At 42.4% G+C, this 17,834-nt stretch overlaps 1 protein-coding gene across 1 annotated transcript in view; it reads right to left on the reverse strand.

The window, feature by feature from the left end:
* Positions 1 to 17,834, reverse strand: part of camkk1a (calcium/calmodulin-dependent protein kinase kinase 1, alpha a) — a 137,209-nt gene that overhangs the window by 74,666 nt on the left and 44,709 nt on the right. Inside the window, exons 3-4 of the mRNA XM_014136604.2 lie at positions 12,891 to 12,938; positions 6,956 to 7,009 (exon numbers count right to left, since the gene is read on the reverse strand). Coding sequence (XP_013992079.1) covers positions 6,956 to 7,009; positions 12,891 to 12,938 — 102 coding nt within the window. The remainder of the gene's footprint in view (positions 1 to 6,955; positions 7,010 to 12,890; positions 12,939 to 17,834) is intronic.

Consider the following 17,834-nt stretch of genomic DNA (forward strand, 5'->3'; position numbering starts at 1 on the left):
TCTAGTATGTCTGTTTCTGTGTTAGTCTTGTGACTCCTGATCAGGAACAGCTGGGGATCGTTGTTCCTGATTGGGAGTCATATATTTAGGAGTATGTTTGTCACTTGGGTTTGTGGGTGGTTGTGCTAACACTGTTAGTCTTTTGTTTGTACGTAGCATGTTAGCCTGTCGTGAGTTCGTGTTTATTGTTTTCCTGTGTATACTTTGCTTTAATTTATTATTCTTTACATTAAAAGATGAGTATCCACATTCCGTCTGCAGTTTGGTCCATACAACACGGCTTCAACTATTGTGACACTTGTGTAAAGAATATGTTTGGACATTATTTCAAGTTATTTCTTGATTTACAGGGTATTTATTTAATTGCTTGTAACTCAATGTAAGAAATTTGAAAAGGTCATTTCAAATTAAAGTAAATTTGGAACAAGATGAAATTTGTTCCATTTGTTATTTATTACGTTTAACCGAAGAGAAAAGTAAGTTGAGTGTTTAAAGAAATAGGTTGCAACTTGAAATATAGGTTTGGTTTTAATCAAATAAAACAGTTGGCATTGAATCATATATTTGGTTTCAACAAATGAGTAGTTTTCAAATGAGAAAACGAATTTACTTGTAACCAGTTGAAGTAATTTTTTTAGGTTGATCCAAAGAGGAATTTTTTACAGTGTAGTGTACACTCTGAGGGGAAAAAAGGGCTATCTAGAACCAAAAAGGGTTCTCCTATGGGGACAGCTGCAGAAACCTTTTGGAACCCTTTTTTCAAAGAGTTTAGTCATCCACTGATGTCCTATATGTCTTATCTGCTTTTCAAAAGGCCTGGGGTGGTCCTGATGACTATCTCAACAGATAAAAGTAATATTCCAAAAGGGCACAAACTGCTAAGAGCCATACATAATCTGAATTCTCCACAAAGGGAAGTGTTCAAGGACAATCCCTCCCTTGGTAAAGGGATTTACAGAGCCTTTGTTGTGCTGACAAGTTGAGAAGCATCGGTTTGTTAGAGCAAAGCTAGGGAAGAGAGAGGGAAGAGAAAGTCATGCATATTAAAAGGTGTGTCAGGGGAACGCTACGCAGGCAAAACCGTGTGTGTGTGTCTGTCTGTCTGTCTCTGTGTGTGCTACGCAGGCAAAACTGCTGTTTTCAAAACACTACCAGGTAGGGAGTGTACTACTACTATTACTACTACAGTGCCAGAGAGAACACAATGAGCCCGTGGCAATGAGCTGACAGTGCAATTAGGCTTGATTACAAATGCATGAAGAGATAGCAAAACGCTTCTTCAATCACACAGATTTAAATAACACTGACAGAAAACACCATCTCACTGGTCTACTACTACAGTAGGGTTTCCAGAACTGCCCTTCTTCAGTTGAATGCACTGTTTGTCACTCTGGATAAGAGTGTTTACTTGCTAAATAACTTCATTTACATTTTAAAGTAACTGTCCAGTGAGAATCTCACTTTAAAAGTGTATATTCTGTTAACTCATACCCAAATAATGTTGTTAACTAGCCCTTTCATGCGTGAGTTCCAAATATCTCTAACGGTCGCCCCAGCGTGAGTTTTTTTTATGCATGTGATGTTAGAACGTTCTCTCCATTTCAGAATGTGATTGTTACATAAACAACAACACTGAATGGCTCAGAGTGGGAGTGAGAGGTTACGTGATTGACTGCCTGCACGCGCCATTTGTATCAATAAATCACTATCAGAAAATGTTTTGTGTGGTATTATTGATATATTTACTATTTTATTCACGTTTTTCAATTACCGGTGATAAATCATGCGTTCCGATTTTTGCATAAATTGTAATGGGCACATAGTATGTGTGTAAAATAATGTTTTGAAGGTTGTACTGATTATGATGAGCTAAGCTAATTCCAGCTCTGTGTATGGAGCCATGTTTGTTGACATACAATGCATTCTGGGTTTCACTTGATCGTTTGTCGGACCAAAGATGCTATAACAAAATGAGGTGAGTAAGGGTTCACTCATATTTTGAGAACTTCAGGAAGTGAATGTGGGATGTGAACGATGGTAGACGACACACTCCTTCAACATGCATACTATAAACAGACCAAACTAATCTTGTCTTCTCTTATTATCTTTGGTTTCTGTGAGGTAAAAAGCATGGCTGAGCGCTGAAACTAATCGTCGGATTACTTTTGATTTCTAGAAAGTGTTTTACTAAATTATTTTGATCAACGGTGAGCTCACCCGTGATGTGATTAATTATACATAGTAATTGCTATTAGCTAATTCATAGTGTAGTTTATGTCAGCCGAGAGTTAGAAAATATGACCGCTTGTGTTGCGTCAATCTTTCCTCAGCGCTAGGACAAATGTAGCCTACATTTTTCCGGTTAGGATGATTGTGTTATGCTATAGATACTTCTGTGAATATCTGAACATTGCATCCAGAAATAAACTGCTCACATTCTGGACATAACTTTGTAAGGACTGTATTTGTGTAAATAGTTTCTGAAAAAAAGTGTGACCAGATCAAATGCTGATTGTTGCGTCATCCGAAACTGGCCGTTCTAAATGAGTGTTCTAATCACACGTGGTGTGATCGTACGCTTCAGGGACCACTGTAGAACGATCACACCATGTGTGATGGTATGTGTGAAAGGGCTAGTCCTATACAATTATTTGTTGCCAAAGCATAAATTAAAGAAAGAACACTTTTAAAAAACACACCTCAAACTTGTATGTCAAACAGACTGTTTAAAAATGCTTGCTATTTCCTCATATAATGTGATGTTTAATTGTCATGAATATATTTCATGACCGCTATACACCCACACCATTCTGTTGTTGGGATACTCCCACACTATTTAAACACAGAAAAGCAGCTTTTTAACATACTTAATAAAAACATTTTGTAAGGATTTTTTTTCACTCATATTGTAATAATAATAATAAAATTATACTTCATATTCATCATCTCCAGGACCACCCTAAGATCAACATGTGTAAATGTTACGTTTCTAGGTGTTGTAGTAAAAGTTGGAGGAAGATACGTGTTTCCAAGGTGTGCATCATGTGATTTTAATCCATTATGAATAGGCGTTGCCTACTAATTGTCTACTAATTGGTTGATGTCATTGGAAACACTTCTCTTCCTTTATCTTTTATACTACAAAACATAGAAACGCGCAATCTTCACATATGTTGATGTTAGGGTGGTGCTGGAGATGATGAATATGAAGTTAAAAACATTTGAAATGTTCCTTTAATTATTGGCAATGAAAAACACTGGACAGTGACTTTAAATGATCAAATGTAACAACCTCCTTGTTAACAGTGGTGTACTGTACAGCTGACACCATGCAGGTCCCTCCTGGCGATCCCTTCCTGTTGCATCCTCATATCCTTATTCATGTCGCTTTTATCCTCCATCCATGACTTGTAAAAGGACAACAGGACATTTTATTGGCCCCCTGCCTGCTGCCTCCAGCAGACATGTTGAGGACAGACAGTGACAACCACAACCACTGCTGTAGTACACCATTTCCATAGCAGTGGAGGCTGGACTGGTTGTTAGTCATTAGAACATTTTTACAGTGTGTTACAGTGTGTATCGTATCCACTAGGGTTGCACATTTTGGGGAATTTTCAGAGATGGAAAATGTCCATGTGAATTAACAGGAATATATGGGAAATAACGGGAATATAGGGGAGTTAACAGGAATATATGGGAATTAGCGGAATTATATACAAATTAATATTAATACCATTTAAATGTAGATGTTTTTTGCATTGGATATATTTACCATATCATATGGAGACAGAAACATAAACCTTTACCTTATCATAAGTAGACATAATTGCAAATGATGAAATCCTTCCAATAGAAATTTTAAAAAACAATTTAGTTACGAATTGAACTTTAATTATGACTCTTCACATGGGATGATTTCACTGAACAACAAAAGAAAGGGAATATTGAATGATCCCCAATGATCCATCGCATCTCCCAAAAACATTTTCTACATACACATGTAAAATGATAGTCTAGAAACTAAAGCTTTGGTTGTCTTCCTGTCAGGCTTCCATGTCTTCTCCCTGGACCTCCTCAATGTCCACCTCTTGAACATCAGACTCTGAGGCCTCATCTTCACTGCCACTTTCCAACCTTGTTGAGGATGGCTCGTTGTCAAGCTCAAAAAGCCTCAAATTTGCCCAGATGGCCACCAATTTTTCAACCCTTGTATTGGTCAGCCTGTTGCATGCTTTGGTGTGTGTGTTCCCAAACAAGGACCAGTTGCACTCTGAGGCGGCTGATGTTGGTAGGATTTGGAGGATGATGGATGCAACAGGGGAAAGAGCCTCAGATCCACAAAGTCCCTTCCACCAGGTGGCTGATGAGATATCCTGGCACGACTGTCATATTGCATCTCCATCCCAAAGCCCTTGCTTGGAAGTGTACTTCGCCAGACTGCCAAGAACCTTGCCCTCATCCAGGCCAAGGTGGCGAGACACAGTAGTGATGACACCATAGGCCTTGTTGATCTCTGCCCCAGACAGGATTCTCTTGCCAGCCTACTTGGGGTCCAACATGTATGCTGTGGCATGTATGGGCTTCAGGCAGAAATCTTCATGCTTTTTGTTGTATTTCAGAACTGCAGTTTCCTCTGCTTGGAGCAACATTGAAGTGGGCAGGGCAGTACGGATTTCTTCTCTTACATCTGCAAGCAGAGTCTGAACATCAGACAGGATGGCATTGTCTCCCTCAATCCGTGCAGTGGCTACTGCTATTGTCACGCCCTGATCTGTTTCACCTGTCCTTGTGATTGTCTGCTTTTCTATTCTCTTTTACTAGTCCTCCCGGTTTTGACCTTTGCCTGTTTTTCTGGACTCCATTCCCACCTGCCTGACCATTCTGCATGCCCTGACCTCGAGCCTGCCTGCCATTCTGTACCTCTGGAACTCTGAACTGGTTTTGACCTTTTGCCTGTCCATGACCATTTTCTTGCCTACCCCTTTTGGATTGTTAATAAACATCTTGGACTCTAACCATCTGCCTCCTGTGTCTGCATCTGGGTCTCGCCTTGTGCCCTTATAGCTATAGGTTTCAGGAGTTTCAGGCTGCTTACCACTCTCTCCCAAAATACATAATCATAAGCTCAATAGCATCTCATTAGTGTGCAAGATCGTGAGAATCAGCTGTACATGTGATGGAAGAATGCACTGTGCACACAGAGGGTTGCAATTCCATTAAATTGGGGATAGTTTAACCAAAATATGCCAGAAGACCTAGTATTGCTTAATGTGTATCCCACAAAAAAGGTTCACTGTTACAAGATAATTTTTTGGATGAATTTAAGAAACATTCCCCAAATTCCCGGGCTTAACCGCCCATGGAAAATTTCCGGAAATTTACCGGAAAGTTTCAGACCCTTTGCAACCCTAGTATCCACCACCCCATAGTCTAGGGAATAACACTGTCCGTCTCAGCCCAGTGGTGAGGGAAGTGTGTGCATGCATACGTCCTCCCGAACAACAGACTGGAGCCCCAGAGACAAAACCAGGGACCAGGGATACTCCTAATTATTCCCCACTGCTCTTTTTTAGCAGTGTACGAAATGAGCGAACGCTGCAGAGATTGGAGCCTGGTAGAGCACGAGTCCCTCTAATACTGCCAGACCTCGATGGTACTGGACCTTTGCCAGTCACGTTGGCTGAGACAAGGTAACAGCTTCGTCAGCATTGTAATTACAACACGGGCTGAGCGAAACACTCACACACACACAAACACAGACAGAGAGAGAGAACATCCGAGATGATCTTGTAATCTGGCTAGATTGTTTAAGCGATTATAGCATGCAAAACTGGACACCAAAATCCTAAAACACAAAATAATCTGTTGCAAAATCAAAATATGTACTTGGCATTTCTGTTGCATGGAAGCCTTCCCCGTTGCCGTGATAAGGTGACTGGTATTGTGCTCTGTGTGTGTGTGTGTGTGTGTGTGTGTGTGTGTGTGTGTGTGTGTGTGTGTGTGTGTGTGTGTGTGTGTGTGTGTGTGTGTGTGTGTGTGTGTGTGTGTGTGTGTGTGTGTGAAGATTACTGCTCTGTGTGTGTGTCTGTGTGTATGGGCTGAGCTCCCACTGTGGGCACAGATGCACAGATCCAATCAATACAGTGTGGAGCCAAGTTTGAATGCCAGGAAATAGAATTAAACCCTGGCAGGTGCCCATCTCCTTCTCCTCATCTCCATCTTTCTGTCAACAATCTCTCCTTCTCCAGCAGCCAGGGTGGAGCGGAGCAGAGAGGAGAGTGTTTGCAAGGTCTCCGATGCCAGGAGCAAGCCTCTATCTCCCTCTGTACTCCCTTTTCTCTCATCCCTCTGTATATCTCTCCCACACCTCTCTCTCTCTGTCCACCTCTACCTCTATCTCCCCTTCTCTCTCGTTCTCACACACCCCCTCTCTCTCTCTGTCCACCCTCTACCTCTCTCTCCCTTTCTCTCTCGCTCTCACCCCCCTCTATCTTTCTCTGCCCCCCTCTATCTCTCTCTCCCCTGCCTCCCTATCTCTCTCCAGATAAGACCAGTCTGTCTCTGTTGTGAACCATGCAGGGGAGAGGGGCTGACAAATCTGTAATAACATGTAATTTGTCCATGCATTTACAGGCCATCTCCCAGCTAGTATGAGCACTAACATGGGGAACGGGGAACCAATTCCCGCTGACATAATTGCTTTGCATCGACACCATTGACGTGAGCCGCAAACATGCACATGCACGTACGACACACGCACACGCACACACTGGGGGCAACAAAGACAGTGTGCAGGCAGATAAAATGCCTTGAGTTGGGCCATTAACCTATCAAGCTAACAAAGAATTCCACTTTACAAAGAGCTGAAAATGGTTAATGGATCATAATTGTCTCCTTTTAGAAGGAGAAAGAGGGCTACACACACACATACACACACACACACGTCACTTGCATAGTGTTTGTCGTCATCCTCATTGTAGGCCAGTTTGACCACCCCGTAGGAGCCCTGCAAAGTCACAGGAGAGGAAAAAGACAGATGTCAATAATAGAACATATTTAATCATTCAATGCAATAACATACAGTGCCAGAAAGTATTCACATCCCTTGAATTTGTTCACATTTTGTTGTGTTAAAGCCTGCATTTAAAATGGATTACATTGAGATTTTGTGTCATTTGTGGTGGCTAATTTCTGCATTACCAAATGAGGAGAGTTACAAACTCTACACATCAGTCAGAGTTATACTTAAACTACATCTTGAATAATAAGAGCTTTGCATTAGCACTTGACTTTCAACGATTCACCATTTCTAATGAACCGTTGAGTGTCAACACAATGGCTACTGAGATCGTTTATAGCAAAGATCTACCCCACTTTGACATGACAAACCACAGATATTTAGGAACTATTCACAAAGAAAGATTTTTACTTGAGAGAGGAGTATCCCATAGCCAGATAGCATTCGCTATAAATGATCGTTCAGTTTGGTCCCTATGACGAGGTTCTAATCTCGTTCCTGGTACTTCATAGTACAAAAACACAAACACATCCAATGGCATATATCAATTGTCAACTCTAGATACTCCCATCTCAAGAAAACCCCCTCTTGACCCTACTCCTGGACAAGATCACTGAGGGGAGTGAGCCTCTAGGTCATACACTATCCCAGGATAAGTGCAACATCAGAGAGGACATACAATGGTTCCAGACACTGCCATACACCTCCCCCAATGGAAAAGGAGGGAGTGACTTGCGCACAGACATTGTGGAGACAAGTAATTGGTTCAACATTAATCACGCCATCCCTTCACATGGTTTAGAATAAGTAAAGACACATTCACAATGTTCCATTCTGTCCTCTTCCCTTTCTGATATTCTGCATAGCACCAGGGACATGTGAAAGACAAGCCTGACCTCTTCCCTCTCTGGGCCCCAAGTGACTGAGCCCCAGCTAAGGGAAAAGTGCAACTGCCAACACTGGAGTCCAAAGGGATACATTCTAATGGCAAGTATCTCACATAAGCATATTAAGCAAATAAAACATCTTAATTATCTATGTTACCCAACTAATTCTGATTCATCCATCACACACTGATCTACACACAATACTCCATCATTTCAAAGTGGAATTATGTTTTAAGAAATGTTTACAAATGAATTAAAAATGAAAAGCTAAAATGTCTTGAGTAAATAAGTATTCAACCCTTTTGTTATGGCAAACCTAAATAAGTTCAGGAGTAAAAATGTGCTTAACAAGTCACATAATAAATTGTGTGGACTCAATCTGTGTAAAATAATAGTGTTTTAACATGATTTTTAAATGACTACCCCATCTCTGTACCCCACATATACAATTATCTGTAAGGTCTCGCATTCGAGCAGGGAATTTCAAGCACAGATTCAACCACAAACACCAGGGAGGTTTTCCAATGGTTCCCAAACAAGTGCACCTATTGGTAGATGTGTAAAAAAAAGCAGACATTGAATATCCCTTTGAGCATAGTGAAGTTATTAATTATGAATGTGTCAATACACCCAGTCACTGCAAAGGTGCCCTTCCTAACTCAGTTGCCAGAGAGGAAGGAAACCGCTCAGGGATTTCACCATGAGGCCAATGGTGATTTTAAAACAGTTATAGAGTTTAATAATGGCTGTAATAGGAGAAAACTGAGGATGGATCAACAACATTGTAGTTACTCCACATAAATGACAGAGTGAAAAGAAGGAAGCCTGTACATAATAAAACTATTCCAAAACATGCATCCTGTTTGCAATAAGGCACTAAAGATATACTGCAAAAAATGGGGCAAAGAAATTAACTTTTTGTCCTGAATACAAAGTGCTATGTATGGGGCAAATCCAACACCACACATCACTGAATACCACTCTTCATATTTTCAAGCAAGGTGGTGGCTGCATCATGTTACGGTTATGCTTGTCATCAGTAAGGAGTACTGACTTTTTTAGGATAAAAAGAAAGGAATAGAGTTAAGCACAGGCCAAATCCTAGAGGAAAACTTTGTTCAGTCTGCCTTCCAACAGACACTGGGAGACAAATGTACCTTTCAGCAGGACAATTACCTAAAACACAATGCCAAATATACACTGGAGTTGCTTACCAAGATGACATTGAATGTTCCTGTTACAGTTTTGACTTAAATAGGCTTGAAAATCTATAGGAAGACTTGAAAATGGCTGTCTAGCAATTATCAACAACCAACTTAACCAGAGCTTGAAGATAAGGATCCGCCCCCTTTTTTAAATTTTTGCCTAAAATGACATATATGACACAAGGATATGCATATTCTTGATACTATTTGAGGAAACAAGGAAACACTTTGAAGATTGTGGAAATGTTAAATTAAGGTAGGAGAATATAACACATTAGATCTGGTAAAAGATAATACAAAGGAAAAAAAAACATATTTTTAGTATTTTTTTTTTACCATCATCTTTGAAATGCAAGAGAAAGGCCTTAATGTATTATTCCAGCCCAGGTGCAATTTAGATTCTGGCCACTAGATGGCAGCAGTGTATGTAACGTTTTAGACTGATCCAATGAACCATTGCATTTCTATTAAACATTTTGAACATAGTGTTGTCTGTTCCTTCCAAACAACTCAACATTATTTTAATCTGTCCACAGAATATTTTACCAGTGGCGCTGTGGAACATCCCGGTGCTCTTTTGCGAACCTCAGACGTGCAGCAATGTTTTTTTTGGACAGCAGTGGCTTCTTCCATGGTGTCCTCCCATGAACACCATTCTTGTTTAGTGTTTTACGTATTGTCAACAGAGATTTTACCATTTTCCAGAGATTTCTGTAAGTCTTTAGCTGACACTATAGGATTCTTCTTAACCTCAATGAGCATTCTGCGCTGTGCTCTTGCAGTCATCTTTGCAGGACGGCCACTCCTACGGAGAATAGCAACACTGCTGAACTTTCTCCATTTATAGACTATTTTTCTTACCGTGGACTGAACATCAAGACTTTTAGAGATACTTTTGTAACCCTTTCCAGCTTTATGCAAGTCAAAATGTTTAATCTTAGGTCTTCTGAGATCTCTTTTGTTTGAAGCATGCTTCACATCAGGCAATGCTTCTTGTGAATAGCAAACTCAAATTTTGTGAGTGTTTTATTATAGGGCAAGGCAGCTCTAATCAACATCTCCAATCTCGGCTCATTGATTGGACTCCAGGTTAGCTGATTCCTGACTCCAATTAGCTTTTGGAGAAGTCATTAGCCTAAGGGTTCACATACTTTTTCCAACCTACACTGTGAATGTTTAAATTATGTATTCAATATAGACAAGAAAAATACAATAATTTGTGTGTTATTAGTTTAAGCACACTATGTTTGTCTATTGTTGTAACTTAGATGAAGATCAGATCAAATTTTATGGTCAATTTCTGCAGAAATCCAGGTAATTCCAAAGGGTTCACATACTTTTTCTTGCCACTGTATATATATTATTCCACCCCCCCCCCTTTTTTCTCCCCATTTAAAAAAAAAATCTCATCTCATCGCTGCAACTCTCCAACGGGCTCGGGAGATGCGAAGGAGGAGTCATGCGTCCTCCGAAACATGACCCGCCTAACCGAGCTCCAAAACCCAGAAGCCAGCCGCACCAATGTGTCGGAGGAAACACCGCTCAGCTTACAGGCACCCAGCCCGCCACAAGGAGTCGCTAGGGAGCGATGAGCCAAGTAAAAGCCCCCTGGCAAAACCCTCCCCTAATACGGACGATGCTGGGCCAATTTGCGCCGTCCTATGGGACTCCCGGGCCCCGGCCAGTTGTGGCACAGGCCGGGAATGAACCCGGGTCTGTAGTAACGCCTCTAACACGGCGATGCAGTGCCTTAGACGCTTGCACTACTCGGGAGGCCCCTGTTTCACCTTTTATATCATAATACTGTATTCTGTAGTGAAGCAAGATGAGGTGATTCATGGGCAAGCTATACTGTATGATTCAGGTTCTGATCAAAGCAACGTGACTCATTCAGAGCCTTTCATAATATGGGAGAGACGCTAGCCTGGGTTATCATTCTAAAGAGAAACTACCATTGGATCAGGTCTACTGTGATATCAAAGATTCACCACCATATTTTACAATAGATGTGTGGTTCTTTTCTGCATATGATTCCGCTTTTTAAGGACAAACCTACCACTGGTGTGCATGGCCAAAGATCTCTATTTTCATGTCATCTGACCTGAAAATAGAGCTCTTTGGCCACGCAAATTTATTAAAAAACAAAACTGAAATACCTTACCTACATTAGTATTCAGACCCTTTGCTATGAGACTTAAAATTGAGCTCAGGTGCATCCTGTTTCCATTGATCATACTTGAAATTGGAGTCCACCTGTGGTAAATTCAATTGATTGGACATGATTTGGAAAGGCACATACCTGTCTATATAAGGTCCCACAGTCCATGACAGTGCATGTCAGAGCAAAAACCAAGCCATGAGGTCAAAGAAATTATCTGTAGAGCTCCGAAACAGGATTGTGTCGAGGCACAGATCGGGGGAAGGGTACCAAAACAATTCTGCAACATTGAAGGTTCCCAAGAACACAGTGGCCTTTATCATTCTCAAATGGAAGAAGTCTGGAACCATCAAGACTCTTCCACGAGCTGTCCGCCCGGCCAAACTGAGAAATCTGGGGAGAGGGGCCTTGGTCAAGGAGGTGACCAAGAACCCAATGGTCACTGACAGAGCTCCTCTGTGGAGATGGGAGAACCTTCCAGAGGACAACCATCTCTGTAGCACTCCACCAATTAGGCCTTTATGCTATTGTGGCCAGACGGAAGCCACTCCTCAGTAAAAGGCACATGACAGCCGCTTGGAATTTGCCAAAAGGCACCTAAAGGACTCTCAGACCATGAGAAACAAGATTCTCTGGTCTGATGAAACCAAGATTGGATCGAGGGAAAGATGAACGGAGCAAAGTACTGAGAGATCCTTGATGAAAACCTGCTCCAGAGTGCTCAGGACCTCAGACCGGGGCGAAGGTTCACCTTCCAGCAGGACAACAACCCTAAGCACATATCCAAGACAAAGCAGGAGTGGCTTCGGGATAAGTCTCTGAAGGTCCTTGAGTGGCCCAGAGCCCGGACTTGAACCCGATCTAACATCTCTGGAGAGACCTGAAAATAGCTGTGCAGCAACGCTTCCCATCCAACCTGACAGAGCTTGAGAGGATCTGCAGAGAAGAATGGGAAAAACTCCCCAAATACAGGTGTGCTAAGCTTGTAGCAACATACCCAAAAAGACTCGAGGCTGTAATCACTGCTAAAAGTGCTTCAACAAAGTTCTGAGTAAAGGGTCTGAATACTTATGCAAATGTTGGATTTCAGTATTTTTTTTAAAAATACATATGCAAACATTTCTAAAAACCTGTTTTTGCTTTGTCATTATGGGGTATTGTGTGTAGATTGATGAGGGGGGAAAACGATTTAGTCAATTTTAGAATAAGCCTGTAACGTAACAAAATGTGGAAAAAGTCAAGGGGTCTGAATACTTTCCGAATGCACTGTAGATTGAACAGCTACTACTGTAAATCTAAAATATGGGCCTCTTGTATTGATGGCCAGGCCCTCTAATAGTGAATGTACATTACAATATATTGGTCCTCTCTGATAGTTACAACAGGGTTGATATAAGGTAACTGAACATGAGCTATTCTGCTTAGGGATAATATTGATTAGAATAGTTTATTCATTAATTAATTTGTATTTAGTGCTAATGATAGCAGACAGCACAATCCGTGTGAGACAGTTCAATACAACAGGGACACAATTGTAAAAGAACATGATGTACAAATATCAGAAAGGTGATTGATTGAAGACAGGGTATTCTGCATTTCTGAATTAGTTCTAGGCTCACCTTTCCGATCTCACTCTTCAGCTTGTACTGGTTCAGCTGGATACAGTTCTGCAGGAGGAAGAAAACAAAGGGATGACATTAAACGAGAAAATATGAAAGAAGAGATAGGATGATTCATCCATCTACCATGTCCACCTGAGGAGAGAAATAGAACATTGGATGACTCAAATACAGCGCTGGATACATGAACAATATGTTCTCCACCGACTAGCTCATTTTAGAGACGTTGTTAGTGATGCCTACGGCCACTGAATTCTGTTTACAGTCATACATCCATTACAGTGCTGTATAAACTGCTTGGAGCTCCATAGCAACCACTGATAATGCATGTAGTCAACAAGGGACAAGGCAGAGAGAGGAGCAAAGAGTTAAACAGGGCAGAGAGAGATGGGAAAGAGGAGGAGATAGAAAGAAGAGGAGAGAGAAACTAAATATATCTATCTATCTATCTATCTATCTATCTATCTATCTATCTATCTATCTATCTATCTATCTAGAGAGAGAGAGAGAGAGAGAGAGAGAGAGAGAGAGAGAGAGAGAGAGAGAGAGAGAGAGAGAGAGAGAGAGAGAGAGAGACAGATGGACAGATAGAAAATAGTGAAAGGAAGGGAGAGGGGAGCTAGACCGCTCTTTCAGGGTCCGGTCGATCAAGAGAGAGAGACTTTAATTTTAAGTTCTATTTTATAGAGCATAATACCAATAAAACCTTGCGGTCAAAAAGGGAAATGGTTCCAATCATTTTTCCATCATTCATTTTTCCCATAGGGAATTTTAGAAACACTTCAAATAAGGGCTGTGTTTCATGTAGGCTTACCCTGGTGTCATGTTTTGAAAACCGAGTAAATTTCTCTAGGACCAGGTGACTTTAATCAATATATTTACCTCCAACAAATGAAATGCTAAATAGCTGCTAATGTGGCTATCATAAAGAACTACAGATGCCATGATGATCTGGACGAGACAGCCGAATCAAGGCAAAGGTAAGAATCTCTGGATCAACTATATAATGTTAGGGTAAGAATCTCTGGATGAACTATCTAATGTTAACTAAATGTAGTAATGAATAAATTGGTGAAATGGACACTTCTGTGAACTGTCTTGTGCAAGTTTTACCTGTTAGCAAAGGTGTCAGCTAGAGATGACGTGCAGGAGATGGCAGGGATTTGTATTTTTGAATGATGTCTACATTGATGCGAATTAGCATTTTCAAATCTGAGAGTAAATAGAGCTAAAAATATTGATAAAAGTCACCTTGTCCGAGAGAGATTTCCATGGTTATCAAAACGTTACACCAGGGTAAGCCTACATGAAACACAGACCTTATTTTAAGTGTTTCTAAAATCCCCAAGTGTTTCTAAAATCGCCCTGTTTGACCGCTAGGTTTTATGGGTATTATGACACCTCTAGGGTGGGGTTCTATAGGGTCAAGACCCAACAGTACATCAACAACATAAGAGGAAAGAGCACGTGAGTGAAATAGAGAGAGAGAGAGGGAGGGGGAAAGAGAAGAGAGACAGAAAGAGATAGATGGACAGACCAAGGAAAATTAAAATAAAGAGGGAGAGAAGGAAGGAAAAATAATGAGAAAGGTGGGGATTTAAACTGGGTGCTGTTGCTAGCCTGCTCTGTCGGGTTGATCGATAGAGATAGAGAGAGACAAAGAGCAAAAGGGAAAGAGCGAGAACATTGAGTGATTGAGTGGAGTTCCCTCATTACGGTGAGAAAGCTGCGGTTTAGGCTTAGACAGCCCAGATCCTGGGCCCCTGGAACTGGGGCTCTGCACTGGAGCTGGGAGCATGTTTACAGACTGACTGGGGCTGAAACTAAGCCCTGGATACAGTCAATCAATGAATCAAACGTTTTTTATAAAGCCCGTTTTACATTAGCAGTTGTCACAAAGTGCTTAACAGATACCCAGCCTAAACCCCAAAAGAGAGCGAGCAATGCAGAGGCAGAAGAGCACAGTGGCTAGGAAAAACTCCCTAGAAGGCAGGATCCTAGGAAGAAATCTAGAGAGGAACCAACTACTGTACATTACAGGCCACAGACACACAGGGGGAGAGGGGAGTGTTCTACTATGTAACAGGTGAGGTAGTGTAGTACAGCACAGAGGGTGAGGTATTGTAGTACAGCACAGAGGGTGAGGTAGTGTAGTACAGCACAGAGGGTGAGGTAGTGTAGTACAGCACAGAGGGTGAGGTAGTGTAGTACAGCACAGAGGGCGAGGGCGTGTAGTACAGCACAGAGGGTGGGGTAGTGTAATACAGCACAGAGGGCGAGGGCGTGTAATACAGCACAGAGGGCGAGGGCATGTAGTACAGCACAGAGCGTGGTGTAGTGTAGTACAGCACAGAGGGTGGGGTAGTGTAATACAGCACAGAGGGTGGGATAGTGTAGTACAGCACAGAGCGTGGTGTAGTGTAGTACAGCACAGAGCGTGGTGTAGTGTAGTACAGCACAGAGGGTGGGGTAGTGTAATACAGCACAGAGGGTGGGATAGTGTAGTACAGCACAGAGCGTGGTGTAGTGTAGTACAGCACAGAGCGTGGTGTAGTGTAGTACAGCACAGAGCGTGGTGTAGTGTAGTACAGCACAGAGGGTGGGGTAGTGTAATACAGCACAGAGGGTGGGATAGTGTAGTACAGCACAGAGCATGGTGTAGTGTAGTACAGCACAGAGCGTGGTGTAGTGTAGTACAGCACAGAGCGTGGTGTAGTGTAGTACAGCACAGAGCGTGGTGTAGTGTAGTACAGCACAGAGGGCGAGGGCGTGTAGTACAGCACAGATGTTGGGGTAGTGTAGTACAGCACAGAGGGTGAGGGAGTGTAGTAGAGCACAGAGCGTGGTGTAGTGTAGTACAGCACAGAGCGTGGTGTAGTGTAGTACAGCACAGAGGGTGGGGTAGTGTAGTACAGCACAGAGCGTGGTGTAGTGTAGTACAGCACAGAGCGTGGTGTAGTGTAGTACAGCACAGAGCGTGGTGTAGTGTAGTACAGCACAGAGGGCGAGGGCGTGTAGTACAGCACAGATGTTGGGGTAGTGTAGTACAGCACAGAGGGTGAGGGAGTGTAGTAGAGCACAGAGGGTGAGGGAGTGTAGTACAGCACGGAGGGTGAGGGGAGTATAGTACTGTACAGAGAGTGAGGAGAGGGTAGTACAGCACAGAGGGTGAGGTAGTGTAGTACTGTACAGAGAGTGAGGGAGTGTAGTACAGCACAGAGGGTGAGGCAGTGTAGTACAGCACAGAGGGTGAGGCAGTGTAGTACAGCAGTTGTTTTTGTTTTTGTTTTTTTATTTCATCTTTATTTAACCAGGTAGGCTAGTTGAGAACAAGTTCTCATTTGCAACTGCGACCTGGCCAAGATAAAGCAAAGCAGTGCGACCAAAACAACATGGAGTTACACATGGGATAAACAAACATAAAGTCAATAATACAGTAGAAAAAAGTCTACATACAGTATGTGCAAAGGAGGTAGGATAAAGGAGGTAAGGCAATAAATAGGCCATGGTGACGAAGTAATTACAATATAGCAATTAAACACTGGAATGGTAGAGGTGCAGAGGATCAATGTGCAAGTAGAGATAGTGGGGTGCAAAGGAGCAAGATAAATAAATAAATACAGTATGGGGATGAGGTAGTTGGATGGGCTATTTACAGATGGGCTATGTACAGGTGCAGTGATCTGTGAGCTGCTCTGAAGCTGGTGCTTAAAGCTAGTGAGGGAGATATGAGTCTCCAGCTTCAGTGATTTTTGCAGTTCATTCCAGTCATTGGCAGCAGAGAACTGGAATGGAAGGCGGCCAAAGAAAGAATTGGCTTTGGGGGTGACCAGTGAGATATACCTGCTGGAGCGCGTGCTACGGGTGGGTGTTGTTATGGTGACCAGTGAGCTGAGATAAGGCGGGGCTTTACCTAGCAGAGACTTGTAGATGACCTGGAGCCAGTGGGTTTGGCGACGAGTATGAAGCGAGGGCCAGCCAACGAGAGCGTACAGGTCGCAGTGGTGGGTAGTATATGGGGCTTTGGTGACAAAACGGATGGCACTGTGATAGACTGCATCCAATTTGTTGAGTAGAGTGTTGGAGGCTATTTTGTAAATGACATCGCCGAAGTCAAGGATCGGTAGGATGGTCAGTTTTACGAGGGTATGTTTGGCAGCATGAGTGAAGGATGCTTTGTTGTGAAATAGGAAGCCGATTCTAGATTTAATTTTGGATTGGAGATGCTTAGTGTGAGTTTGGAAGGAGAGTTTACAGTCTAACCAAGAAACCTAGGTATTTGTAGTTGTCCACATATTCTAAGTCAGAACCGTCCAGAGTAGTGATGCTGGATGGGCGGGCAGGTGCGGGCAGCGATCGGTTGAAGAGCATGCATTTAGTTTTACTAGCATTTAAGAACAGTTGGAGGCCACGGAAGGAGAGTTGTATGGCATTGAAGCTTCTGGATGTTAGTTAACACAGTGTCCAAAGAAGGGCCAGAGGTATACAGAATGGTGTCGTCTGCGTAGAGGTGGATCAGAGAATCACCAGCAGCAAGAGCGACATCATTGATGTACTGTATACAGAGAAGACAGTCGGCCCAAGAATTGAACCCTGTGACACCCCCATAGAGACTGCCGGAGGTCCGGACAACAGGCCCTCCGATTTGACACACTGAACTCTATCAGAGAAGTAGTTGGTGAACCAGGCAAGGCAATCATTTGAGAAACCAAGGCTGTTGAGTCCGCCGATAAGAATGTGGTGATTGACATAGTCGAAAGCCTTGGCCAGGTCGATGAATACGGCTGCACAGTAATGTCTCTTATCGATGGCGGTTATGACATCGTTTAGGACCTTGAGCATGGCTGAGGTGCACCCATGACCAGCTCTGAAAGCAGATTGCATAGCGGAGAAGGTACGGTGGGATTCGAAATGGTCGGTAATCTGTTTGTTAACTTGGCTTTT

This window comes from Salmo salar, chromosome ssa13, assembly GCF_905237065.1.
Source record: "Salmo salar chromosome ssa13, Ssal_v3.1, whole genome shotgun sequence".
Lineage (NCBI taxonomy): Eukaryota > Metazoa > Chordata > Actinopteri > Salmoniformes > Salmonidae > Salmo > Salmo salar.